This window comes from Silurus meridionalis, chromosome 23, assembly GCF_014805685.1.
Source record: "Silurus meridionalis isolate SWU-2019-XX chromosome 23, ASM1480568v1, whole genome shotgun sequence".
NCBI classification, from domain to species: Eukaryota; Metazoa; Chordata; class Actinopteri; order Siluriformes; family Siluridae; genus Silurus; species Silurus meridionalis.
The window spans coordinates 16,943,616-16,970,689 of NC_060906.1; the positions used below are offsets into that span (position 1 = coordinate 16,943,616).

The following is a 27,074-nucleotide window of genomic DNA, read 5'->3' on the forward strand; positions in this document are numbered from 1 at the left end:
AGATTCTAATCCTATCAAAAAAAGCCATTGTGAGTGCAGAATTTCATTCTAAACAAGCAGAAGACACCCTTCAGTCTGCTGAAAGTCAAAATCAAATGATTCAACAAGTGGAAGCAGGTTTGGCTTTTGCTTGATTGGAACAAAAACCTGCCACCACACCAGCCCTTTATGGATAAGATTAAACACCCCTGTGTTTGGGGCCAAAAGCAATTGCTGCATTGAGCTGCTGCACTATAAGAACTCACGTGCTCTCTCACGTACACACACAGAACAATGACAAGTATAAACAATTGCAATTTGCTCTCTGCATGAAAATATAAAACTCACCAATTTTCTTTATTTACTAGATGTACACCAGTTGAGAATGTTTAAGAGCACACACAAAGGCTAATGTATGACAAGTCGCATCACAGATGACAGAAATAAAAAGTTCTGAATTACAAATTGATAAAAATAGCATTTCAACTCTAAACATTTCTAATGCAAATAGCAACATGTACAGATGTTTGTGCCACTTTATCAACTGCATGTAGTTGCTAATAACGTTTTCATCTGTACATGAGAATTTGTACAAAGTAAGAGATCTACCATTTAATAATAGATAGAAGATAAAATAATAGTACATAATATGTACAATATTAAATGAAGCCTTTGAGCAGGGGTGGATACTAAAGGACACTTTTGCAATGGTTCTGTTTTATCAAGAGAAAAAGCCTCCAGAGATGTTCATTTAAAGCCATTTAATGCTGAAAACAAGCTCCGGTTTGCAGCGGAAAGGATGACACACACACACACACTGTAGTAGTGAGCTGATGCACTACTTACCTCTTGTAAAGCACTAGCCTATTGATGGTGAAAGAAAAATAAATGTGGTGGCCTTTAGAAACAGCTAAACATACCAGATGTGTGGAACAAATTATTGGTGATTGCTATTCTTTGACAATTAAAAAGACTGATCACTGTAGTCCTATTTACAAACTTGCACATTCATATCGAACAAGCTAATGCAAGCAAAAACAAACAATATATATTTTTTTTTTATAATTTCAAACAATTCCCAAAGACATACAAGACCCTCAGAATGTTATGAGCCTCTCACGCCTCAGCACCTAATGGAAGTTCAAACAATGGCCCAGGTCTTTAACCTTACAAACCCAACAAGAGAGATGAAGAAATAAAACACCTAAACCTTTTATCCTCTATGGGACACAATATGGACCATACGATTTAAACGTGGTCTGATTTCTACTGTTCGTTAGGTTACTCCACCATCCGAAGTCACATGGTGACTCCTCTAGACAACTGGTTAAGCAGACCAAGTTTACCCACAGTGTACGTTTTTATCAAAAGGTCACTGGATATAATTATAATCGCATCTTTCCTCTAATTCGGTAGCATTTTGTAACAGAAAACTTATTTAGAAAACCTCGTTGCCTTTATAACTTTTATATGCTTATAGCATTTAATAAAAGGTTTTTCCTATTCGCTAAAAGGCACTCAATGTAAATAAAGGCTTTTTATTTTTTAACAATCTGGTGCTTCCACATATTCGTAAACTGCCACTCAGTGGATACAGACCAAACAATTGATGTGTGCAGCTTGTTCTAAGTTCATTAGAGTAAACTTGAAAATGATGTTATGAAACCCCTAAAAGGGCTCAACATAGCAAAATTAATAATGCTTTACAAAAAAAAAAAAGCGCCGTATAACCCGTGTCCTAGGTGCTTTCCCACTGTGAGGGCAGTTCCAGGCAGTTCTTCCACCACCATGAAACAGCCATCAGAGTCAAGGAAATATGGACGCAAATGCATCGAATCATTTACCATTGTTTGAACATCCACACAGTCTGGGTGTATTTATAGCCAGGTGTACTGAATAGCATCTAAAAATATATTACAACAAAATAAATTGGCACAGGACCTAATTTCTACAGAGGAATATTTTCCTTTAGATATTCATCAAGGTTAGGAGCTTTCCAATGTCTGGCGAGCATATTTTAAAAGTAAAATAGATACCATAAATCTGCTCCTTTTGCCAAACAGTGACACTTGGCTGACAGTCCCCATTGCTGGACCAGATCACACATTAAACAAACAAACAAACAATCACACACAAACTGACATGAAACTACCAGACTGAGGCACAAAGCTGGAGGCAATAGCAGCTATGTCCTAGCATTAAGTGGAGAAAACAAAAAGATAAGAGATGAATACACATTTTCACCCAAAATCTGCACTCTCCCGTCTTCATGTAGGTTGAGAGGCTTTTGCTCAATTAAAACACAATGGTCAGCAGTCAAACTGCAAGTGCTCCTGTGCTGAAAAACAACCCGCTCACGGTTTTCACCCTAGCACCTACTCCCTTAATGAAATTAACGGTAAGTGATGGAAGGAAAGTCAGTGCAGATGCATGTGACAAGAAAGGAAGAGATTTGTGGAAACAAGACCACACACAAAAAACGAACGAACAAACAAACAAAAGAGTACACCTGAGAAGGTCTAAAATAAAAACTCCAGCGTAGGGGCACTGGCCGAGGGAGGGTCACTGTGGCTCTTTATGGGAGCAGAGCTAAATGTGTGTCCAGGTTTCCGGGTCACACCAGGCCATCCTGTGCTGCTGCTGCCTCTGCTGCTGTGCACCGGGCGCGCTGTTCTTGGCCTCTGCCTCTGAGCTGCTCCGCTCCTTTAGTGGCCATCACGGCTGGTTATCATGTCATCCGCACGCCGGTGGGTTTCTAGGGCCTTTACTGTGGACATGTCGTGAGGAAGCTCCGATTTGCGACGCATTAGGGGTCGCTCTCTTCGCTGCTCCCTCTGAAGCTACAGCACAAACACAAGCAGGTTTGTCTAAGTGACAAAGAAGTATATTATTGATTTATAATGCCTAGGTTAAGTGTGACATCAGTACTTAACAGTAATACAGGAAATCATTAACTACTAACTCTTTAAAATCAAACAGCTCGCATTAGTACAGTGCTGAAAAATGGGTTTACATTTCAAATATCAAGCTTTTCTTAATTTCTTTGTCATCATCTCAGCAAAGATTAGAGTAGGTGATTGATGTTATCAAGAAATGAGTAACAATTTAAAAAAAATAGACATTTTATATTTTTACATTTTAAAGTTTTATATTTTTATAAAATGGTGCTATTTACCTGCACAGCTTCTTCTTCTACTGCCTTTTTGAGCGCGGTGACATCATCCATTCCTACGCTGTCCGTTTCAATTTCCATTGGGCTACTCAAACCGGTCGAGTCAATATACAAGAGGAACTGCAATAAAAATTTTAATCAACACAAACAAGAATAAGCCAACAAATTTTTTTTTTTTTTTTTTTTTTGGAGGCCTAATTTCCTATATCTCACTAGTGTGGTGATTTCAGGCCTATTTGACAAAATAGCTCAGGTGAAGTCACAGTGCAGAATATTGTATATATTGTATACTGTTTTGAGACCTGCGATGTTGTATGGTTTAGAGACAGTGGCATTGAGTAAAAGACAGGAGGCGGAGCTGGAGGTAGCAGAGTTGAAAATGTTGAGGGTTTTCTTTGGGAGTGACGACGATGGAGAGGATTAGAAAAGAGTTTATCAGAGGGACAGTCCATGTAGGACGTATTGGAGACAAGGTGAGAGAGGCGAGATTGAGATGGTTTGGACATGTGCAGAGGAGGGACATGGGGTATATTGGTAGGAGAATGCTGAGGATGGAGCCACCAGGAAGGAGGAAAAGAGGAAGACCAAAGAGGAGGTTTATGGATGTGGTGAAGGAAGACATGCAGGTAGTTGGGTTGAAAGAGGCAGATGTAGAGGACAGGGGGTATGGAGACTGATGATCCGCTGTGGCGACCCCTAATGGGAGAAGCCGAAAGAAGAAGAAGAAGAGGAAGAACTTTTACTTTAAGTCAAAGTCCACTTAAATGACCAAACCAATACCATTTATTATATCTAGTACTTTGTAATACTTTAATGCAAATTGCCAAAGATAAGGGTTTTGTTAACTGTGGTTTGGACAAAATGTGCATTTTATATTAGTTCTGTAAAAGCACAAGAGTGCTTATGTTGTGTTTTAGCAAATTCAGGTGTAAACCCTTTGAAATAAAGCTATTATACTGTAACATAATTTCTAGGGCATTGTTTTCTATTTAAGCAATAGCATTTGAGTGTTCCAAAAGCATCAGAAATCACTGTACAAATTTTGTGCAAAAAAAGTCAGCACTGTAATTTACTGGTGTGGAAATACGTCTAATTTGAGATAGAACTCTTAAGTATGCGGTTCCTCCCCTGTGAGGAACCGCATCACTGCTATGCATTTTGTATTTACAAATGAGGAACATAAAGAGAAGTCACTCACCTGGGGGTTCGACTTCGCAAGGTTTTCTATTTTTATCCAGGCTTCCTCACGCTCTTTCCACTTTAGCTTCTCTCTAAAAGACAACAGAAAGGAGTTTTGAGTGCAAATGAGCAACAACAAAAAAACAAAAAAAACAATGATAAACTGATGGACATTCATACTTATTTTTCTCTGCTCTGAACTGTTGTGTACAGTCATCAAAGAGTTTCTGATTCATCTCCATGAAGAGCTTTAAAGCGTTGTAGATCAAACCATGGATTGTTCTGGAGGAAAGGAAGACAAGATTATTTTATGTCTATCCAGGCTTAAAAAGTAGTATCAAAAGAAACTGCACACAACTGCATACAACACAACATAAGCATCATTTTTAATCTATCAATATACACAATGTGAAAAAAGTAAGCACATCTTAAGCAGTTTAGCCACTGTGCATTTACCAAACCTTTTTTACCGTATTTTCCGGACTATAAGCCGCTACTTTTTTCCCCGCGCTTTGAACCCTGCGGCTTAAACAGTGAAGCGGCTAATTTATGGATTTTTCCTGGGTTTTCCCGGTGTCACAAACTTCAAACCAAAAAAAAAATGAGCCCCATAACATTAGACCAACGAAATTGCGGAACGGGTTCAGGTGAACCAATGAAACTCTTTATATTAAATCAGATGCGCTCCCACTGAATCGGGCCGCACCACATCATAAATATGGATGATGTTCCTCTGACGTTTGACCTGCCGCTCACTCGGACTGTCTACAGGAAATGCGAATCATTCGTCACGCTGAAAACAACCGGGCATGAAAAAACGCACTTCACCTGTGTTCTGAGCTGCACGGCATCGGGAGAAAAGATTCACCGATGGTGATTTTTAAACGCACGACGATGCCAAAAGAAAAACTCTCGAGAAAAATTGTTGTGAAAGGAAGGAGGAAGACAGTGAACAATGACTTTCTTGGTAGGCTGCTGTTTAGATACAAGCCGTGTTACAGACACTGTCTTTCATTAAAGCCTGTGTAAAGTTCATTTGTTTCAATGTAGAAGAGCTTATAGACAGGTGCGGCTTATTTATGTTCAAAATAAAAATCTTTGTCAAGTTCAGTGTTATATTTGGGTGCGCTTAATAGTCCGAAAATTACGATACTTGTTTAAATAAAGTGGAATTAAGAGTAGTACGTCAAAAAAAACCAAACATACAGAAAATCTTATACAAGTACACTTTGAGATTGTAGATTAAAACCGACAAAGCAAACGTTTTCCACCATGCATGTACTTCACTACTTTGTGTTCACTACACACAACTCAAAGGGGAATTTAATAGAAAGAGGTCAGAAAAAGTCTACTAAAACCGAAATGTGACTCACTTGTTCCAGTGGGTTTTCGAGTTGCGGTAAAGGGACGGAAACATGATGGGCAAAATTCTGGCTGCATTGTCACTGATCAGACTCATGATGTACTCGTTGTTCCAGTAATACAGGGCTCTCTCTGCAACCTGTTTGAAATCAGACAGTTAATGTATTTCAAAAATAATTACACAACCACAAAAAATTTACTCTGGTGGTCCCAGTTAACATTTTTTAGATTATTACATTTGGATTTTTTTTTTTGATTGTTAATCATATTCAAAGAGTTTAATATTACAACTTGATGTTATTGTAATGTTGCCTCATAAATCTGCTGAGACTTGAGAAGTTTCTGTAAGTTACTGTACAAATGTCGAATATTGCTCATTGCAGATACACTGAACAATCGGTTTCAAAGCCTTTCGTTAGCAGAGACTTTGGTAAACCTGGACAAAGCAATAATTAGATAAATGAAACAAACTGTATTGCATTTATCGACAGTAATTTCCCTTTATTTAAAACTTTTCAAGCAGTGCAGACTGACCTGAAAGTGTGGACTGGAGACACATTTTGCCAACTGTCTGAAGAGAGGCTCCATGACTTTGACAAACTCAGAGGGCTCAATTACATCCAGGATCTCCTCAAGCTCGTTGAGGAACATCACCTCCTTTGGGCTATGGGTCTTCGGCCAGTACTTTAGAAGAGCCATGACCACCTGTTGACATTTCAATCCAGAGATTTAAAAACATGTCTTCAATAGGGTGAAAAACATCATCCAGAATGAGGTTAAAATACAGTACAAAAAAATGGGATCAAGCTGGCAGCAAAAAGGGTGCAGTCTTCAATAAATAACTAAGAATGTCTGCCACATGTGACCTAAATTGCATCAGGTCCTATATGAATGTCATATTTACCTAACTCCAGGTAAGAAAAAATAAAAACGAACCAATGTGCTAAGAGCTATGAGGCAGCACAAAATTAAGGAGGTTAAACTGCATAAGCAAGTGTTGTGCCATGTCATTAAGTTTGAGCATTCCATAAATATGCCTTTGTGTGTAGGAGTGTCTGTCTACAGACAAGTAATGTTTTGCTGCCTATTTTTTTTTTAAGCAAGTGTCAGAAAGGAGGTGGAACATACCGGCTCTGTGAGAGTGCTGTCCTTCTCTAAGAACTGTACCACACAGTAAGCCAGCTACAAAATGCACAAGAATGAAAAAACACGTTTAGTGCTGTGAATAAGCATAATTATAGTTATCCTTTCTCAATGCAAAACCAGGAGACTTTTTCCTTTTTTGCAAACAGACATGTCTCCATATATATTGTTGGTGTGGACCCTCCACACAAAAAAAATAAAAAATAAATAAATAACAATTATTATTACAGTTAAGTATTTCTTATTAATACAGTTTATTTCAGGAACTAGAAGTAAAGGACATAATATTGTTAAAACATGGTGTTATACTAAAAACTGTAGTAATAAGCATCACGCTATCATTAATATGGTTCTGAACATATTACAGGTATATTTGTCAATTAAGTCTGTACTGTTTTTGTCTGCCGTATAAAAACTTACAAATGTTGCTTTATTGCCGGACTCAAAGGAATTGCCTTGTTAAATGTATAAGCTAAGAATCCAATCATGTGGGATAATATTTTAAACAATTCTAGGAAAATATCTTTTTTAAAAGGCTATTCCTGTCAAGCACTAATATGAGTGCATATCTCACAAACAAAACAAAAAAGCGTAGGAAAAAGGATGACACATACCTGCGGGTGGTAAACACTGAGAGACTTGACTTTATGCAAAGGCAACAAAACCTTCAACAAGAATATTTTGTGCTCTTCTTTCAGTGGTAAGGCAAACCCGTTGATTATGCTGAAAAAGAGGCACACACACACACACACACACACACACTGGATAAACCAGCATAGTGGAACGTAGTAGTTCACAGACCTTTCACGATTCACAGACATTAAAAAAAGCAAAAACAAAAGAGAAGCCTGAAAGAAGACTAGACTAGCAGCCAATCTCTCATTGAAAGAATTCTCTTTTAAAAGAAAATAAATAAATAAATAAATAAATAAATAAATAAATAAAAGCACGTACCTTCCTAATATTTCAAGTAACTCTGCTATTCCATTATGATGCTCTGTTTCGTAAATGAACCTGAAATAAAATGTAAAAAAATCAGTAGCATTACTGGACATAAATATAAAATACAAGGAGTGTTACTAATGTATTGGTACAACACTCACCTATAGAATATGTTATTAATCTGCTTCCTGATGTAGGCCCTGAGGCCTAGAAATTTGCCATAAATGCGATGCAGAGTGGTTTTCAGGAAGTCTCTTTCTCGAGGGTCTTCACTGTCAAAGAGTTCTAAGAGCTGAAAATAAACCCATAATTATAAGACTTACATTTTAGCAACTCTCTTTTGACAATATTTGCTGACGGGTCATACCTGCATGACAAATCTCTGGTCAATGTACTTTTTGGCTATGTTTGGTTGGAAGTCTGAAGACTCTAAAAAACGCAGGAAGAATTCATAGACGAGCTGAGGAGGAAAAAAAGAAATACAGAATTAAAAGGAGCCACGTAGCAAAGACACATGTTGAGTATAATGTATGTAATGCGGGAAATGTAACGTGTGTAATGTGCGTGTACCTGCAAATGCGGCCAGGCAGCCTCTAACGTGGGCTCATCCTCCTCTGGGTCAAATTCTGCCCCTGTCGGGTTGGACGAGGGCGGTAATGTCCTGAACATGTTGACTGCAAACTAAAGAGAAAGTAGTAACAGGTTAAGTAGGCCATAGCTAAATTATCTATTTATTTATTAAATGATCGATCTATCTATCTATCTATCTATCTATCTATCTATCTATCTATCTATCTATATCATACTGTAAATTTAACACTAGCATCAGTAAGAACTGCACTGCAACATTACAGCCTACATTTTAATGTATGGTTTTAACCCATTTATAACAAGCCAGATCAATTATTTAAGAATTATTATATAAGGTTTACACTGAGAGCAATAAGTTTTTATTTCTCCTCCTTGTATAATGAGTAATGCTCCACAAAGTGATGTATTTTAGTTTAAGACAGCAGGCATCGTAAAAATAATCTTCCCACAAAGTACTTAACCATGAAGAAGAAGTTGGACTGTATTTAATATAAAAACAGTTTGCTACAGTGGCCAAGGACTACGTTTGGCATGAACACATTCAAGTGGCCATCAGTGAACAAGAGATGAATTAAAATAAAAAATTATTAAACTTATGAATGGACATTCTGTATTACTCAGTTCACCCTTTTGACTCTGGTTCCTCTCAAAGTGCTACAAAAACTAAATTGAACTGAATTATTAAGCAGACTATACTAATACTAGGTAGAGTCTCTATTTGCACTAAAGACAGCTCCAGTTCATTGTCAAGATGCTGGAGATTTTCCAATGAGATTCTAATCCATGTTGGCAACGCAATTCCTATAGATTATGGGTGCAATTTCATGCTGCAAATCCCTCATTGTACCACATCCCAGCAGGGCTCTCCTGGAGTCAGATCCAGATTGGAGAAAACCACTGAAGAACTGACTGTAATGAGTCAAATAAGCTGTGGTTTCAAGGTTTTTTTTTTTTTTTTTTTTTTTGCATTTACACTCCCAAACGTAGTCATAAAAACATTACACCACCCCCACCAGCCAGGACTATTGACACAGGCAGACTTATACTTAACAAAAGCATTTCATGCTGTTAGCACCAAATTCTGACCTGACCATCTGTATGACAGAAATCGAGATTCGTCAGTCAGGGCAAAGTTTTTCCCACCCTTCAACTGTCCAGTTTTGATGAGTACCAACTGCCTCCTGTTCTTGGCTGACAGAAGGGAAACCTGACGTGGTTGTCTGCTGTCGTAGTCGTTCCACCTCATTGTTCGACAAGTTGTGCATTTTGTGACGCTTTCCTGCTCACCACAATTGTACTTGTGAATTACTGTAGGCTTTCTGTCAGCTCTAACCAGTCTGGCCATTCTCTGTTCACCCTCTCACACCGAAAAAAGGCAATTCCTTTCATTTCCATAGAACTGACATTCACTACATGTTTGTTCTTTATTTTACATGAATAAGGGGGCAGTCAGGTGATCCTAAAAACTTTTTGTCTAGATTAGTCAATCCATTTTAGCACTGTGTCACAGTTTTTACTTCACTACCACAAACTCTGCTTCAAAAAGCATACACAGCAGGGCCTGAACACCTCTTTCATTCCTCATCATCTTAGGACAGCAACTAAAATGCACCTTACAGCTAATCTAACATAAATAAGATTGTAATTACAACGATAAATCTTATAGGTGGAAATATTATTATATTGTCCCCTGTGTCTATTCAAAAACAGGGCTTGTTGAAGGATGTACAATATAAAAAGGACTACGCTGGACATAAAGAAAGCACCTAAAAACACAAGTATGCAAATTCACTTTCTATGTGAAACATCTGCCCAGAAACTATAGGCTGCAACTGGAAACAGAGGGCATACAGTTCCTTGTGCGCTTTGTAGCGCTTGTGTCATCAACGTCAAAACCCGCAACCACAAAAACAATGCATGACCTTTAGAATATGGCATTCAGAGTTCTGTAAACCAGAACATTGTGCAGGTTCAGGCAGCAGTGTTTGCTCTGCTACTCATTACTTCATGGGAATTGCTGAAGTGTGCATTTTAGAGCACTAAGTTTTGTCACACTGCCTGTTTGATATTCTGGATGCCTGCTTTTCTACCTCTTTTAATAATGTTGAATAAATTGTGAATTGCTTGGAAAAAAAAATTTCAATTGTGTATAAAAAGGTTTGTTTTTTAAAAAGAAAATTAAAAAATCTAGTTGTTAAGATTAATGTTTCCACTGTACACAATTAACTATAGAATGAAAAATATATAAAGATTAACTATGAATAGGGAATGAAATTATACAAAACATCATGGATTTTTTCAAATCAAATTCTTTCGTTTTTTTAGAATTTCACACGTGTTATAATTATAATAAATCTTTAAAAGCAGGCCTAAAATTACGACAGGTGAAGTGAATAACACTGATGCACGTGGACAGTGAAGGCTCGCCCGTGTGGTCCGATCCAACAGACGAGATTCTGTAGCTCACAAATTGCTGAAGAAGTTAATGATGTTAATGTTTGACAGGTCAGAACTGTTTCCTTCAGCAAAAAGGTGGACCAACACAAGTTTAGGCAGGTGGTCATAACGTTATGGCTGATCGCTGACCATAAAGTTATGCTTGTTCAGTGTATTACCATATGTAAGACTTACGTAACGTGTTGATAAACATTTATATTTTAAATTTGATTAATAGTAAACAAATACATTATTTAGAATAATTTATCATTTACTTAAACATGCAACATGTCTGTGATCAAACATAGCATGATGCACATCATGAGAATCGTGGTGAGATTATATTTCCGAGTTCTAATTTAGGACCTGAAATACATGTGTGCTTGTATTTTGTACGTTATACCAAACAACATTTCTTACAAAGGACATTAGCACTTATCTAGTTTTCTGACATCAGAAAACACCTGCAAAAGCACCTAATTATTTTTCTCCAGCTTCACAAATTCAAATGCTAGTCCACAGCATCATTATTTTCCTATGCAATCTCAGTATGCACATAATGGACAAACAAGTCATTTGACCTCGTGCTTAATAAATGGCTTCTTTTCCATTAAACCGAGCCCTAATTACTATCTGGTCAGACAAAGGCAACACAGTGGAGCCACAAAGACGATAAACAGAAGACTGGCACTCTTCAGTGTTCAGACTCATCTTAATACTTTGATGATAAAAGCGATGAACTTCAAAGTGTCCGTGTTCTAAAGCGGATAAGGGAACTCTAGTGTACGAGTATATTATCATGCTGATTCTGGAAGCTTGACTGTTTTTTTTGTGTGCTACAAGGATTAAATTGAAGCAGAATAAGAGGAATGATTCAATTTGCACTTCGATTAAAAGTGGTTTCCTGCTTAACATGTAGGCCAGTGTTTGATAAATATCAAAGAGATGTAATACAGCACTGAAACCGTTAATGCTGGCCCCACAGAGCTGTGGCTAGGTCAACCCCGTGCACTCCAGCTGAACTAACAATCCCGGTTCAAAAACTACTTCAAATAAGATATCATTATTTTAAGCTTCACTGATGCACTATCATCATCATCATCATCATCATCAGACTATTAAAACCAGCAAGGATATACAGATTTATATATAATGCATGACTACAGAGAGTATGATTCTCTTCAGCTTTTTAAGTACCTGAGAAAGATACAGTGTGCAACAAAGTTACAGCGAGCAGATTACTGCTGTCGTCCACATTATATATGACTATATACAACTACTAATATACAACTATACAACTAATATCAGCATGGCTCCTTCGAATACAATCATACTAGTGTTTTCAGCTTGCAGCCTCCTGGTTTTATTTTAAACTCACCTTCTACACATTCTCAGAGGTTTTTTTCCACACATCAAACAAGTGTATACCAAACAATCCCTAGGTGTGTACTCTTGTGTGAACGTGTGTGCACGTTGTTTCTTGGACAGTCTCTAGACCCAGCTACCCAGACAAAGACAAAGAAGTTACTGAAGAAGAACGAATGAATAACAAATTGTGTTTTGTGGTGATAACTGGGATTAATCTCCGACTAAGTGTCTTACATGCCGAAAAGTAGCAATTACCTGAAATGGGGGTTTATTGTCTGCCTGTTTAAATTACATCTCACTCGGGGAAAGTCGAACACACGGGTACTTGTAATTATGACGCGTCTGTGTATTTATCATTGAGATAATAATGACTGCTACAGTATACAACCTTGTGTAACCGTGTAACTAAAAAAATATGTTTAGAATAACTGGTTACAATCCAACATTTTTCTAAAACAGTTTTTATTTCACTTTCTGATGCATTATAGGAGCAGAAAACTAACAGCTCCTGGCTTTCTGCCAAGGTCGAGTATTTCCACCATTAATCACAAACGAAATGAGGTTTATTAAAATCACAATAGATCTGTGCTGAACCGATCGCTTGTATTAACGTCACACTAGGTATGCGTAATGATACATTTAACACGATGCAGATTCATGCAAAAAAATTAGACAATATGCAATGTGGGAATGTGCGATTCACACCAGCGTTGTATTAATTATGCATTTAATGCAACAGCAATGTTTGAACACTAGAGGTCCCAAATCTGCACAATGCATAAAAATACCATGTACAGGGAGAATCCTCACCTGTAGCTCCAAATTGCTAAAAACAAACATGCACTATACAGAAACATGTCCATATTGTAATGTTGAAGAGATCAGCAGGAGGTTTCGAAATGCTGCACTCTACAGTGCCTGAAAATAAGGCTGTGGAGATCGGACACCTTTTCCTCAATTGTTGCTACTGAGCTGATGTTTCAATCCACCATTTTCCTCAAGCTTGTGAAATAATATATATACTTTTTAAAATAGTTCAGACAAAACTGCACTCAGTTTATTATAATGACACAAAACAGCCAAAAATGTGAAGCAAGCATCCCGAATCTAATCATGACCAGAGTGCATCATTACACCCTTACAGATCATTGCAGCTATTATAGAAATTATAAAGTCATTATCTCAAAGTGAATGCTCCTTTTTATGTAGCACATCTGTGTATGCGTTACAAATATAAACATGGTTTTAGTATGGATTGTGTGCCTTTTTTTGTCTGTTTAACCATGAAGTAGCCACAACTGGCAAATATCCCATTAGTCAAAAATGTAAAGTAATCAGAGTCAAGTCCATCCAAAAAAGGGACAGTGAAGACTGGACATCTTTAAAGCCAAGCAAGCTGCTGAAACCGATGACATTACCAATTTATCAAATACATGAATAGACCTTTGTTTAGTTATCATATACATATATCAGGTTCATTAACAAAACTCTTTCAATATGAATAAAACTTTCCTTCTAAATCTGGTTCCTTCATGGTATTGATCACAAAATGTAAAACTCACCATGTGCACCACCTCTGGGTAGATGGGTTCAGTGATGACATTCCTGTTGTGTGTGATGTATTCCACCATCTCACTGAGTGCCGCCCGCTTCACCTCCTTCCATTTCAGATCGCTCAGCGGGTCGGATACAAAGTCAAAGAGCACACAGCACTGGCGCAGCTTCTGCAAAAACAGATTCTCCTGCTCTGCTGGGGGCACATCTACACCAACAGTGCAGAAAGGTACAGGTGAGCGTCAAATTAGGGGGAAAAAAATAAACGCAGCACTGCTTATGCAAAACATGACTGTGCCAGGTTTTTTTGTGCTTTTCATAGCACTCAGGTTTGATACATTTACAAACACTCTAGCATTGCAATCATCTGAGTATTAGCAAAGGTGGAATAACATGTCGACAGCAGTGGACAGTACAGGGTAACGAGTTAAGCGCTAAGTACGTGGGTATCATGGTAAGAATGTGCTTTGTATGTAGCAGCAAGCCAGATTAGAGTGGTGTGTCTCCTGTTTCTGTTATTTACTTTTTCTCTCTTCATCCACTTTTTGTGCATCAATAGCAATTGGCTGTTAAATAAAATGCACACACCATCTCTCCCCTGACTTACCCTCATGAAGTAAAAAAATTAATATGTAAATAAATAAATAAATATGGAAATGACCCCACACTCCAGCCCTGGAGCTTAAATCAGGAAATGTAACATGTATTACACAGCCAAAACATTTTTTTTACACAGTCTATTTCCTGCATCTAGACGCAATGGGAGCTGCCGTGTGATTTTCTGAAGAGAAAAAGGTTAATTCTTTTGTGGTAAAGTTTTAAAAATAGTCACATTAAGACACATAGGTCATGAGAACCAGGAACACACAATCAGAAAAATAACAAACCAGTAGACAGTAATAAACGGGAACTGTATTTCATCACTGGTGACCTAACCACCCGATTGCACACCATGACACCAAGTAAAAACACTACTGCCGTTTCTAACTCGATCCTATTGAACTCAAAAATTCATGCTCTTCCGTACTGATGGATTTACATAGCGGCACACTCAATCATGTGGATGATATAGCAGGGTGTGACAGCCTTTAAAAGGCTGTTTACACCACCAGATATATGCCATAGTCACAGAAGGCTTTAAATCTAAATAAATAAGCAGTGAATTTCTATTCTGCTGAAATACTCCAGTATATAAACCTGGAACCGAAACACTAGATTATCTGAAACAGTTTAATTGGAACTAGCTCCTAGGTTCATACAAAAGTGCCTTAAGTGCTAGAATTTCTATCTATTTCTATTTATTCAAGTACTAAAAAACCCAGAAATGCTGCGAGTTTGAAACCTGGATGACATTGTGTGAGCTCAATTCGGTCATTTTTATCCTGAAATGTACTGTAGTGTGACTTGATGCAAATGTGACACTGAAATTCCAAGAACATTGGTTGGTTAAGAGTTCAGAAACTGAGATGTTCGAGTACATCTGGAATTATTTCCAAGTTGCTGTCCCAAAAGGAATTCCCCCCCCCAGGTGCCCTTTTTACCTTTCGCAATTTTTCACTGCAGTTCATTGTACACAATGCTGCATTCATACTTGAACTTCCATTATTTATTTGTTGAAATTTAAATAATGAAATCAATAAATAAAACAGGGCCGTTCCTCACACTCTAGTTCTGTTTCATCTAATATTTTGCATATCAGAGGATTACCTGAAGGATTACAAGCTTATTAGAAATAACACTTCTACCTGGTGAACATGCCTGACTGCTCACCTCACCTCTGTACAGCAGCCGGGCTTGTTTTCGCATGTTTTGTGCAGGATTGCAGGACTGATGAAGGGGTCTAGTTACAAACTACTGCAGGGTGTGGGCTACATACCAAACTACCAGAAGAATTGAATACGTCAGTGACAAGAGCTCACCGTTCTGCTGAGATTGTTTAACAATGGAATAAGAAAAATATATAACCGATGAATGAACAGCGCATCAAAACAACTGGTATTATAAAAACCATTAAGCAATCCTGAGCTGCGGTCACCAAAGCTTGAGCATATTAACTAATAATGAGAGAGAAATATATTCATCACTACAAAATAAAGCAGAGAAGCCCAAAATAATAAAAGCAACAGGAAATTTCAAGATGAATGGTCAGAGATTTCGAGATGCTGTTGACACAGGAAAGAGGCATTTTTCTCTTTGCAAAATCCTATAGCGTTCCAGCTTCACTTCCCCAAGCTGTGACCTCACTTCCTTTGACATCAACAGTCTCAGTGGGGGATGGGAGAGGCAGAAGACAGTAAAACTGCTCCAACCCCCTCCTCTCCTTGCTACCTTTTTGCTTACACTTTTAACAGCGTTACAACAGAGCTGTATTTATCTAAATATTTTGCAACATGCAACAGTCCCTTCTTGAGAAAAAAACAAAAAAATTATAAAACAACAGCAGGAAAATGGGACAAGGCAAAATATCTCTTAAAACCTAATCACAAATTTTTTTTTTTTTTAGATCCTTTAGCAAAACCTCCTTTTTACCACAGCAAACACAGACGCTGCATTCTGAAGAGGCACAGTCTCATCCCTACCCCCATCCACAGACAATGAAGCGGAACGGCTCACCTCTGAAATACGTGAGGGGCAAAGGCTGAAAAGGCCCATTTGAGCTTGGAGTGTCCAAAACCATCTTGCTCCCCTCCTCAGAGCATGTCAACACCTATCTGTCCGTCCAAGAGGGAGGGAGTTTTGGAGGGTAGGAGGGAGAAGGCGGATCACCTACAGCGATCTGAGCTAGCCTCCATTTCAGCACCAGCACTCTCAGCAGAAAATGAAGCTCCACTGCAAGCTGGAGGGAAACAGCTCGCTAGTGATGTCATCTACAAAGAACCACTCGCCATTGGCTGTCAAAAATCACATGACCGGACCTCACGACTGCAAGCTGAAACGGCTTGCAATTGGCTGCCAAGTTTGAAGCAGGGCGGGATATTGACTACACGGTGAAGACCGTCAGATTTCAAAGAAAAGCACAGATCGTTATCTGTAAACGTTCTCCAGCTATTGAAATATTTGTGCCTAATGAACAACAATATTTAACAGCTGCATCGATCCCCACACATCTGAAGGAAATGTAAGATACACACGCAAACTCTGCCTGACAAACACAGCAGGGACTTCTATTAATCACTGCTGCTATTAAAGCTAAACCACATCCATTTATTCAGCTCATTCATGACATTACCAACAGAACTGAATTACTCAGGATACAATTTTGAACCAGTAACAGATCATGCGTGTTATGTAGCTTTTTAAGACAGAACCAGTCATGACTAGACAGGACACACTTACATAAGTGTCAGCTTTTCAGCCAAAATTAGCTCGACCACTTTTACTGGTGAAAGGAACGTGAAAGAAAAAGAATGACTTAAGATTTCTGCCAGGGTGCAACCCTGACACATTTTTATCACATGCACGATAAACAAGCAACCACACAGAAGCAGTAAAGTGCTGACAGGAAACCGCATCATCAGCAGCTCAGTCGGTGCAGCGAATCTTCGGCTGAACAGACACAGATGATCCGATAGAACAGGAACACGCCCAATTGTCATCACTAAGACAAAGGAGAATTTAGCTTAAAGCTCCAAAACAAAAGGTTTATAGAAGATGTATCTAGAAGGAGACAGACTATATTATGAGAAGTCAAAAATTTGAATAAATCAAATGTTTAAACCTGAAACTGTAATAAAAGAGGTAAGGATTTAGTCAGGATTTCTAAAATATATAAATAAAATATATGATATTTCCTTTGTATCAATTGACTGGTTTTTTGATACTAACAAATGAACTAATACTTAAACAGTATCTCACAAAAGTAAGTACACCCTTCACATTCAGCAAGAATTTTATTGTATGTTCTCAAGGCACACTTCTTTAGAAATTAAATTGGATATACTTTATTATAGTAGTCAGTGTGCATCTTAAATATCAGTACAGATTAAAGGTCCTCTAAAACAGTGGTCCCCAACCTTTTTTACGCCACGGACCGGATTAATGTGCGACAATATTTTCACAGACCGGCCTTTAAGGTGTGGCGGATAAATACAACAAAATAAAAATGATATGACCGGCATTGAAACTGTTATTTTCTACATATAATAATAAACGTGAATCCACTGTGTTGTTTTTTTGTTTATTTTTCTCGCTTGGGGGTTTAAATTTAGCTGTAATGTATTAGCGGCCGGAGCAGCCCCTTTAAGAAGGTAGAGGATGGAGGTAAGACATGTGACTGAGGGATCATGACATGCATAAAAAATGAGTCCTAGACAGATGTGGCAGACAGAATCCGGTAATTTTCCAAAATAAAACATCGTTCAGAATCAGATAATAAATAAAACGGAAATAATGCAAGTTATGTATTCTTTCTGTGCGGCCCGGTACCAATTGACCCACGGACCGGTGCCGGTCCACGGCCCAGGGGTTGGGGACCACTGCTCTAAAATAACTGCTTCAGAAGGTCACAGTACATGTTGGAATCCATGTTTCCCTATAATGAACCACAGCTCCCCAGTACCAGCAGCACTCATGCAGCCCCAGACCATGATGCACCACCATCTTTGACTGTAGGCAAGAAAAATTTTCTTGGTTCTACTCAACAGGGTGTTGTCACACATGCTGGACACCATCTGAACCAAACAAGTTCACCTAAGTCTCACCAGGCCACAGGACATGGTTCCAGTTATTCATGCTCTTGGACAGGTTGTCTCCAGCAAACTGTTTGAGGGCTTTCTTGTGAGCCAGCTTTAGAAGAAGTTTCCTTCTGGAATCATGCAAACCATCTCGTTGCAGTGTTCGGCGTATGGTCTGAGCACTGACAGGCAGACGGTCCACTTCTGCAACCTCTAAAGAAATGCTGCAGCACTCATGCATGTTTATAAAGCCAGCTTCTGCATCTGACGCACAGCACGAGCACTCAACTTCTTAGATCGACTCTTGTGAGGTCTGTTCCAAGTGGAACCTGTGTTGGAAATCCTCTGTATGACCCTGGCCACTGTACTGTAACACTGTAGTTTCAGGGTGTTGGTGAATTGTCATGAGGTGCCATGTTGAACATCCAGTGTTCAGTACAAAAGAATTGTACTCAAAACACCAGATTGAAACTGCTTTAATAGAAGATAAACAACTTTGTATGGTCCTGTCAAGCCGGAAAAAACGAACATGATGAATAGGACATGTGGCTTTGCAGAGTTAAATTATGTACAGCCGTTATCACTTGTACTCACTTTGTTTGCTATGTTGACAATAATGTCTATGTTGAGTTATTTTCAGAGGATAGTAAATCTGTACTGCTACCCAAGCTGCACATTGACTACTCTGAAATATAGCAAAGTTTCATTTCTGTGGTATTGTCCCTGAGGAGGTTTACTAAAATGGTTGCTGAAATGTGAGGGGTGAACACACTTTTGAGATACTGTATACACATACATACATATATGAAATATTAGTTAATTTGTTAGTGGCAAAAAAAAATCTATTGAAACAAAGGGACTCTGTGACATCATTATCATCAAGGTTTGATTCCAATCTGCTTTCCCTTTAACACTAAAAGGAATACTAAGAGGGGTGTAGTTAAAAATAAAAAAAGAACACTGATCTTTATTAGAGCACATGACCTGATCATAATGCTGTAGAAAGAGAAAGATGCTACCCTGGGTAAAGATATTTAGAAATTGTGTAAAAAGCCCTCTTGGCTAAGCTGTGCTTCAGTCTAAAAGAGCTTTTGTTATTCGAAGCACCTCTCTACAGTCATGAACTGCTTGCTCTTAAAAGCCTTTTGACTTGAAGCCTTGGATGTTCTGCTCATCGGGTCAAATTCTCAGAAATAAAGCAAGACTCTGCAAAGCTTATTCAAATCAGGCAGCAATCAATGTGCACCAATTTTATGCTGGAAATCTCCTTCGAACATCTGCTATTTGTCGTTTTTTTTTTTTTTTTGTAAAGTTTTGCATTTTTCAGCCTCAGGGTTTGGAAACATGAACAATCATCAGTGAGGCACAGGACAATTTGGTGCTCAGTATCAAAGATTTAGAACAGCTGTATTTGTGAGAACGTGAATGAAAAATGAGCCAAACTACAAAAATACCAAACTCGTTCATTCAAATTCTGCTTTAACATCAGTGTGATCGTTCACTATGATATAATACCCATCACGCAATACTGTATAATCATCGTGCTCTCTATATTCTTTCTTAAACCATACTAGCTGCAGAATAGCTGCATTGAGCTACTCTCCAAGTGTGCAACATACCTGGAATCACAAATAGGTAAAAGGTGTTGCTTGTCACAATTTCAAAGTAAAACATGAGCGTACTGTAGTAAATCATTTTTGCAAAAAAATTGTGAGCAGGATCTAAACGCAAAAAATTTATTAAAATGTTTTAACTGATTTTAACTTTATTACAAACAACACAGACTCAAATCAAATACACAAGACAACCTGCTAACAAGTATTGCATTTCATGTTTTGTCACCTGTATTTAATAGGTTATTAGTTATGTAGTGCTATTAAACATGTCCTTTTCCAATAACATTCCTTTAAAAATCCACTTCCCTTTAAACATTTGGGGACAATTATACTTATGAAAAAGATAACTGGGGATAGATAAAGAGAAGTGCTACATTTAATGCCTGACCACACTTTAACCAAACAAGCTGCTCTGAGACAAACTGGATCGAACAATTTGAGGGAGGTGGGCAAATAGCTCCACGATACGAAGTTTTCTTTAAATAAACAAAATTGACTTTTTATATAATTCACTTATTGCAAAAAAAACAAAAACATTAAATACTCAACATCACAAGTCTGTATTGAGCATGCATACATGAAATTGATCATGCTTACAGCTCTGTGAGTCATTAAAATCTTCACCAAGGTTCACATTTGGAGATAAGACAAAATATTTCCAAGGCACAGATGCCTTTATTAATCACTGTTCTGTAGTTGCCCACTACAGAAACTCACTTTATATAAACAGGCTCATTTAAAGAGTTCCAAACATATTTCTCTGCCAAAAGAGTGGGAAAATAAACAGCAGTTATAAAGCAGGCAAAATGTGCCTTTCAGTGAAAACTTCAGCTGAAATCAGGACAGAGTTCTTTTCCCACCAGAAAAAAAAAATAATGCTTTAAATACAAGTCATGGTCAAGTACCTCTGTCCACACAAACTGCCAAACATGCCATTAGAAGTATGTAGAGCAGTTTGGTGTTAAAAATGAATACTGCATATAAGACAATTCTTTGAAAAAAAAATCTATTTTATATAAATGATTTAAAACTTCATTGCCATTGAGTGAACGGCAAAACCTTCATTAAGTTAAAGCAGCATTTTACTAACTGAGACAATAGCGTTCCTATTTGCTAACATTTCTACCAATTTACCACTTGCAGGATCAAAAACTAGCTTCAAATTTTAGCACAAAACTTGTACAACTGCATACTTATTGAGAAGTCCAGACCAATCAGCCATAACATTAAAACCACTATCAGTGGCACCTCTTAATGTGTGAACGATCAGTTCTCAAAGTTGATGCATCAGAAGCGGGAAAAATGAGCAAGTGCACAGATCTGTGTAACTTGGACCAAATGGTTAAATGAATAGACTGTCCATTACTGAAAGTCCTTATGATGAGCCCATGAGTATCAGGACTAGACCCTGCAATAACATTTGATCAATGAACAATATCTAGTCTGGCGAATCAGGTTGTCTTTATGATGGCTGGGTCTGCGTGCTTAGCTTACTTTACCTGTAGAAGAAATGGTACCAGAATGCACAATGGGAACAAGAAGATCTAAAGGAGGAAGTGTGGTGCTCTAAGCGGTGCTCTAGGCAGTGCTCTGCTGGGAAACCTTGGGTCCAGACTTTGTGTACACGATAAAAAAAATCACAGTATACACTAATGGTGTCTTAGTGCCAGAAAGCAAAGCACAACTTCAAAGGTCTAGTGGAGTCCATGCTGGACAGGTCAGGGCTGTTCTGCCAGCACAAGGGAGACTTGCAGAATATTAGGCAAGTGGTTTTAATGTAATGGCTGATTGGTGTTTTGTTTTTGGTTGCCGGGCAGCAATAGACAAACAGTCTTAAATGACAAACTGGGGAAAATGTCTCAGTCTAATCTGAGATTAACAAAGGCAATGATGCAATATTCTTTCAGTATCGTGTGTTGCATATAGAATGCATAAAAAATAAAACTGTCACTACAGCTGGGTTATTAATGGGCCATCTAATAACAGCATTACTCTAAGCATTGATGCTCAATAGCCAGTACATTTTACAAAGGTGTGTGACAAGAGTAGAAACATAGTGTAATCTAGGTTCGGTATGCAGAAGAAAAAAAAAACAATTACTTAAAAAAAAAAAAAGTAATGAAATTTGAATAAATAAAGTTTTCCTTTTGGTATATGGTGTGTGGTGTTATGCTGTACCCTATTCTCTACGTGTACCAATAATCTAATAAAATATCATCGTTGGATAAGGTAAGAAGTGGTTGAGGTCAGATATAATTTCAGATTTAGAAACACACAGGCAAAGAAAGTGGAAGCAAAGTGCAGTGCAGAGCTAAAATGTAGCACTCTGCTTTTACAACATTCATTCAGTTAAACATATTTAAAAGAAATGGTGGTACACAGACAGATCTGCCTGCATCACAACTCATAAACCAAACAGTTTTATTTCCTTCAGGTCACACTATCATGTGCCTCGTAATCTACTAGATCATCATATATTATTGAATTACATGAGCTGCCACATTTTGGCCTAATCAATTAGGTTCCCAGGCAACCAAAACATGTGACTGGGCAGCACAGTGGAGCTTTTAACTGCTCTGTGGGCTTGCTACTGGATTTATGACTTGTCCACCACTGAAGAACACTGAACATTCGTTTCTATAGATTATAAGATTATAACAATCATTGAAAATAAGTGTAGTTAAATCAATTTTATTTTTTTCCCCCCCTCACAAAAAGTCAGAAAAGTTGTTAATATCCTGTTCTAGACTGGAGAATTGTAACCACTCTCTCAGTTAAATTTATTTTAGATTAGTGCTCTAGTTTAAAAAAAAAAAAAAAAAAAAACTAAACTATAGAAACAAAAGTGGAAAACTTTATAATGTGTATAAACATTTGGAAAAGTTTAAATCTGGGATATAGAATTGAAGTCGCTCTAAAAATGCTTAAATTGACATTTTTTGGGGTAAATATATATTACAGTATTTGATGGTTACACTTCTAGTTTGCGTAAACTGAAGCGGATCCACATACGTACCTTTAAAGGCGGGAAGTTTCTGGAGCTCGCGGTTATTACTGAGGCTAAAGCGAGATGAGCTTTGCCTCTTCTCCTTTTTGACAGGGGCTTGAGATCCAGACTGTTTCCCCTTCAGCAGCTGTGTGGTGGGCGGCACGCTATTACTGCCCTTCCTGTTAGATCCCTGAAGGGAAGAGAAAAGCTCACTTGTATATAAACTTATTCAGCATTTGCACATCAAATTCACCTTGTGCAATGTTTGAGATTGAGGGTAAGCTTATTTCTATTCCAAATGAGTCAAAATCGAACTTATTTTATCTCTTATGTTCAAATCTGATGTGTTAAACACCTGACCTGTCAGAAGACAAAAATCACTCACTCGCATCTAGCCAATTTTACATTTCACAGATCATAAGCTACTAAGAGTTCAGCATCGCTTCATCCAGAGCGCCCACACATAATCCCATTTATTCATCATAATACGCCTATGCTGGAAATAAAACACCATAAGTAACAATCTAAATATCCCCTTTTGATTCATCAATTTCCATATACAACCTTCCAAGATGACTCATTTCATCCCCGCGATTGTATTAAAACGGTGTAAAATAAAAACAAACGAAAAAAAAGAATGTTCTCTTAATATCTGAGAATCAATGATTAATCAGTGGACAACAAAACTAACAGAAATGAGTAAGCTCACACCCCAAATAGCTGACACTCCTCTACACGTCGTTGGTGTGACAGTAGAAACAGTGAGCAGTTTGTTCATAGGGAATCTTCAGGAAGTGCACTGATCACTTTACACAGGCCCCCAAAACATTAACATTTGTGAAGAAAGCACAAAAGCAACACTACTTCCTGAAGAGCTTGGCATATGCCAAACTTCACCTGTTTCCACAAGAGCCTCAAAGAGCATTCCAACCTGTAGAATCACTATCTGTTAGGGAAACTTCAGACCGGAAAACACTACAGCAGGTAGTAAAGACTGACAAGCCTATCCCAGGGTCACATACTCCTGCTACTGAGAACATCTAGACTGAGCAGAGTAAAGAAAAACAAAAGGAAGAATCTCACTCGCCCCTTCCATAGACTTTTCACACTCCTCCAACTGTTCACAGGAAGAAGTCTATTGCAGATCTGGGCCGAGTCCAGTTTCACGAACAGCCACGTCCCACTGGACTCCTAAGCAGATCAGCCTAATGGTCACCTTGTCACTGTCACCTTACCTACTCCATCCACTGTGCTCATTCACTTTACACAAGATGCATTATATGTACAAGATCAAATCACTACTGTACGATAGTTCTTTTTGTCGTGCAGCTTAGTGCCTGCTGTGTAGTTTATTGTATAGATATATTGAGCTGGCGTTCTCAGGCATTACATTTTACTCCTTCTCTTGTCTGTCTGACACGATGCGGCTCAACGTGTTGAAATATTTACTTCTGAAGACATAAGTGGGAGTGAGATTAAAAAATCATAAGTCATTGCTCACATTCTATCCTCTTTGAATGAAACATTTCTCAGAAAATGCACCTGCGCAGGAGGAACCACAGTCAAAGGCGCACCAGTGAACCATCACTGCTGACAAGCTGCTAACGCAGAGCATCCTACTGATGAAGTATAGATTTAGAAAAACAAGACATCAAACAGAAAAATCCTGGAGGTAACGACGAGCTATAAAAACACGAGCGTCCTTAAAATCACTTTTCTCCTAGACATGCTACAGCATCTGATGTCCAATCTCAGTGACACTCAAACGCAGCACCATGATTCTTAGTCATTACTTCTATGTGATAGGAGAAGCTCTACTTAAACCATCCAAACTCATGCTGGAAATGACATCCATTGTAAACGGAGTTACACGTGCCGGAGTGTCAGGGCCAGGTTTGACGTGACGCAAGTCGAATTTCCGACTTTTCCGCCAAACTCTAACCTGCGAATACGTATAACATGAAGCCGGAAAGAAGGTGATAGGAGATCAACACGACGATGGGACCACCTTGGAAAACTACAACTGATTTTCTACAGCAGATATCTGAAAATATCTCCGCTGCTGAATGTCTGGTGTGACTGTGGCTTTAGGAAAGAAGACTGAAAAATGATGGAGGAAGAAGAAGAAGAGGAAGAGTGCAGGAGTTACAGCTGCACACTAAAGCAAAGATGTTCCTATTCACAATATATAGGATTTCATAGAGAATACAGGGAGAGGGTTCATTAGATGTACAATATCCCTTGTTATGGGTATGTGCTTTTTATTCTAGTTGTGTCTCTCTCTCTCTCTCTCTCTCACACACACACACACACACACACACAAACACAATTAGTTTTCTATACAATTTTGAATATTACTCATCTTTTACGTTACCTCATGATCTGAATTTTCTTGTCCTGTCGTTTTACTGACTTTTCCAGACTTCGGTGACTCCTAATAAAGAACACAAGTGAGAAAGTGTCGCTGCTATATATTACATTATTCAACAACGTAGCCACAAGACACATTTAAACATTAAATATAAAGTTAAAATTAAACAGAGACTTGATGGTAAAGAGCGGTACTGTCTCTCAGACGCTTAGCATAACTAAGCCGGCTAGTCAGGAACTTACACGACTGGCTCTTACCAGATACTGAGGGTAGTTAGAAGGCGGAAACTGGGTTATTTTAAGTGATTATACAAGTTAACTTGCAAAAAAATAAAGAATAAAACACAACAGTTTATATAGCTAACCATCAGTAGCTAATAATTTAATAGCAGCCACTTGAGAAAACAAATGTAGCCGTCTTGGTGCAAGCTAACTAGCGAACTAGCTACCCTGCATTTCTAAACTAGCCTTTAAGGCAAACTACTAATTGTTTTAGATTTTAACAACTGGGTGGAAAATGTTACGTTCAATAGTAATAAATTAATGTTGTGTAAAAAAAACCGTAAGGATAAAGTGAAAGAGTCTCGCTAGCGTTGAGCGGTTAGCCTGCATTAGCATAGTCCACCGAATTAAGAAGAGGAAGCTTAGCTTATAGTTACAAGTGAGGCTTTGGGGTATTTTTATTATTATTATTTCTGACTCATCTAAGATCTTGTTAAAGAGAAGAAATCTAGCTTGCGATCGAGCGTGAACCTGTGAAGAAGAAATGCACATTACCTTGTCTTTTTTTGTTTTGTTCGGCATCGCACTCATATGTCCGACTCAAGCCTGAGACTCAGAGCCCACTCCCCGACTGGAGCTACACACACACTTTCACACACACACTTATTCACACACATACACACACACTTTCCGCTTTCTTCCTCAGATCTTCATGTCAGACTGTCAGTGCACCTATACACACACACACACACCAATGCCACTCACACTATTTCATATTCATCAAGCAATCCTGTGGTTCCTATAACCTAAAACAAGTTTTTATTGTGCTCTTATGTTAGTCCTCATGCTGTGTTCATGTATTAAACTATTGTTCAAAGAGGACATTTAATCAAAATAATAATTTAAAAACGTTCTATCTTATTTTCCCTACTTAGATTTAAAAAAAGGACTATTTATGTTTAGTGCATCTGCTGCAGATTCTATATATACATTATATGTGTGTGTGTGTGTGTGTATTAAAAGCATGCTGTTCATTTTTGTCAATTTTCTTACACTTGCGCAAAGTCAGGAATTTTGTAGGATTAGTGTAGGATCAGATGACTTGACTTGACTTGAGATGTATAATTAACTAATGATACCCAAAAGAAGCTAATGATCAACAATTTCATATGTAGGTTGAAACCCAGTAATTAACTGAAACAGAAACACCTGGCTTGAGAAGCAGCCAAACTCTGCTAATAAGGTGGGGTTGTGGAAGACAGTTTCATGTCATAGGTCATGTCACCACGACTGAGCACAGCTACAAGATACAAAGCAGTTATACTGCATCAGCAAAGTCTCTCCCACACCAAGGTTTCAAAGCAGACTGAGGTTTCAAGATGTCTTGTTCAAGATATTTTGAAGAATCACAAAGAATCAGGCCAGGTTAAGGAGTGTAGTGGTTGGCCAAGGAAACTTAATGCAGCAGATTAGAGACG

General features: G+C 38.1%; 1 protein-coding gene across 3 annotated transcripts; it reads right to left on the reverse strand.

Annotated features, from left to right (window-relative positions):
- Nucleotides 1-725: 725 nt before the first annotated feature.
- ppp2r5cb (protein phosphatase 2, regulatory subunit B', gamma b) lies at nt 726-26,346 on the reverse strand. Of its 3 annotated transcripts, none has more exons than XM_046835757.1 (16): nt 26,152-26,343; nt 25,379-25,438; nt 23,032-23,194; nt 13,735-13,934; nt 8,348-8,458; nt 8,145-8,237; nt 7,939-8,069; nt 7,790-7,849; nt 7,450-7,558; nt 6,821-6,874; nt 6,227-6,397; nt 5,704-5,831; nt 4,511-4,612; nt 4,350-4,422; nt 3,155-3,271; nt 726-2,819 (listed from the first exon to the last, which is right to left on the reverse strand). In XM_046835757.1, the coding sequence occupies exons 1-16, from the start codon at nt 26,185-26,187 to the stop codon at nt 2,685-2,687; spliced, it is 1,743 nt and encodes a 580-aa protein (XP_046691713.1). In that variant the 5' UTR covers nt 26,188-26,343; the 3' UTR covers nt 726-2,684. The 3 variants fall into 3 exon arrangements, with proteins under 3 accessions (XP_046691713.1, XP_046691715.1, XP_046691714.1); XM_046835758.1 differs by having other exon boundaries at nt 2,710-2,846; nt 26,152-26,346; XM_046835759.1 differs by lacking the exons at nt 23,032-23,194; nt 25,379-25,438; nt 26,152-26,343 and adding an exon at nt 16,340-16,885.
- Nucleotides 26,347-27,074: the final 728 nt, after the last annotated feature.

What these genes read in the sequence shown, in the direction of transcription:
- ppp2r5cb (XM_046835757.1), bottom strand. Translation starts at nt 26,187, where the DNA reads ATGAGTGCGATGCCGAACAAAACAAAAAAAGACAAG. An exon ending in ACAAAACAAAAAAAGACAAG is followed by an intron (nt 25,439 to 26,151) that starts GTAATGTGCATT and finishes GTTCTTTATTAG; the next exon opens with GAGTCACCGAAGTCTGGAAA. An exon ending in TTACTTGAAATATTAGGAAG is followed by an intron (nt 7,559 to 7,789) that starts GTACGTGCTTTT and finishes CCTCTTTTTCAG; the next exon opens with CATAATCAACGGGTTTGCCT.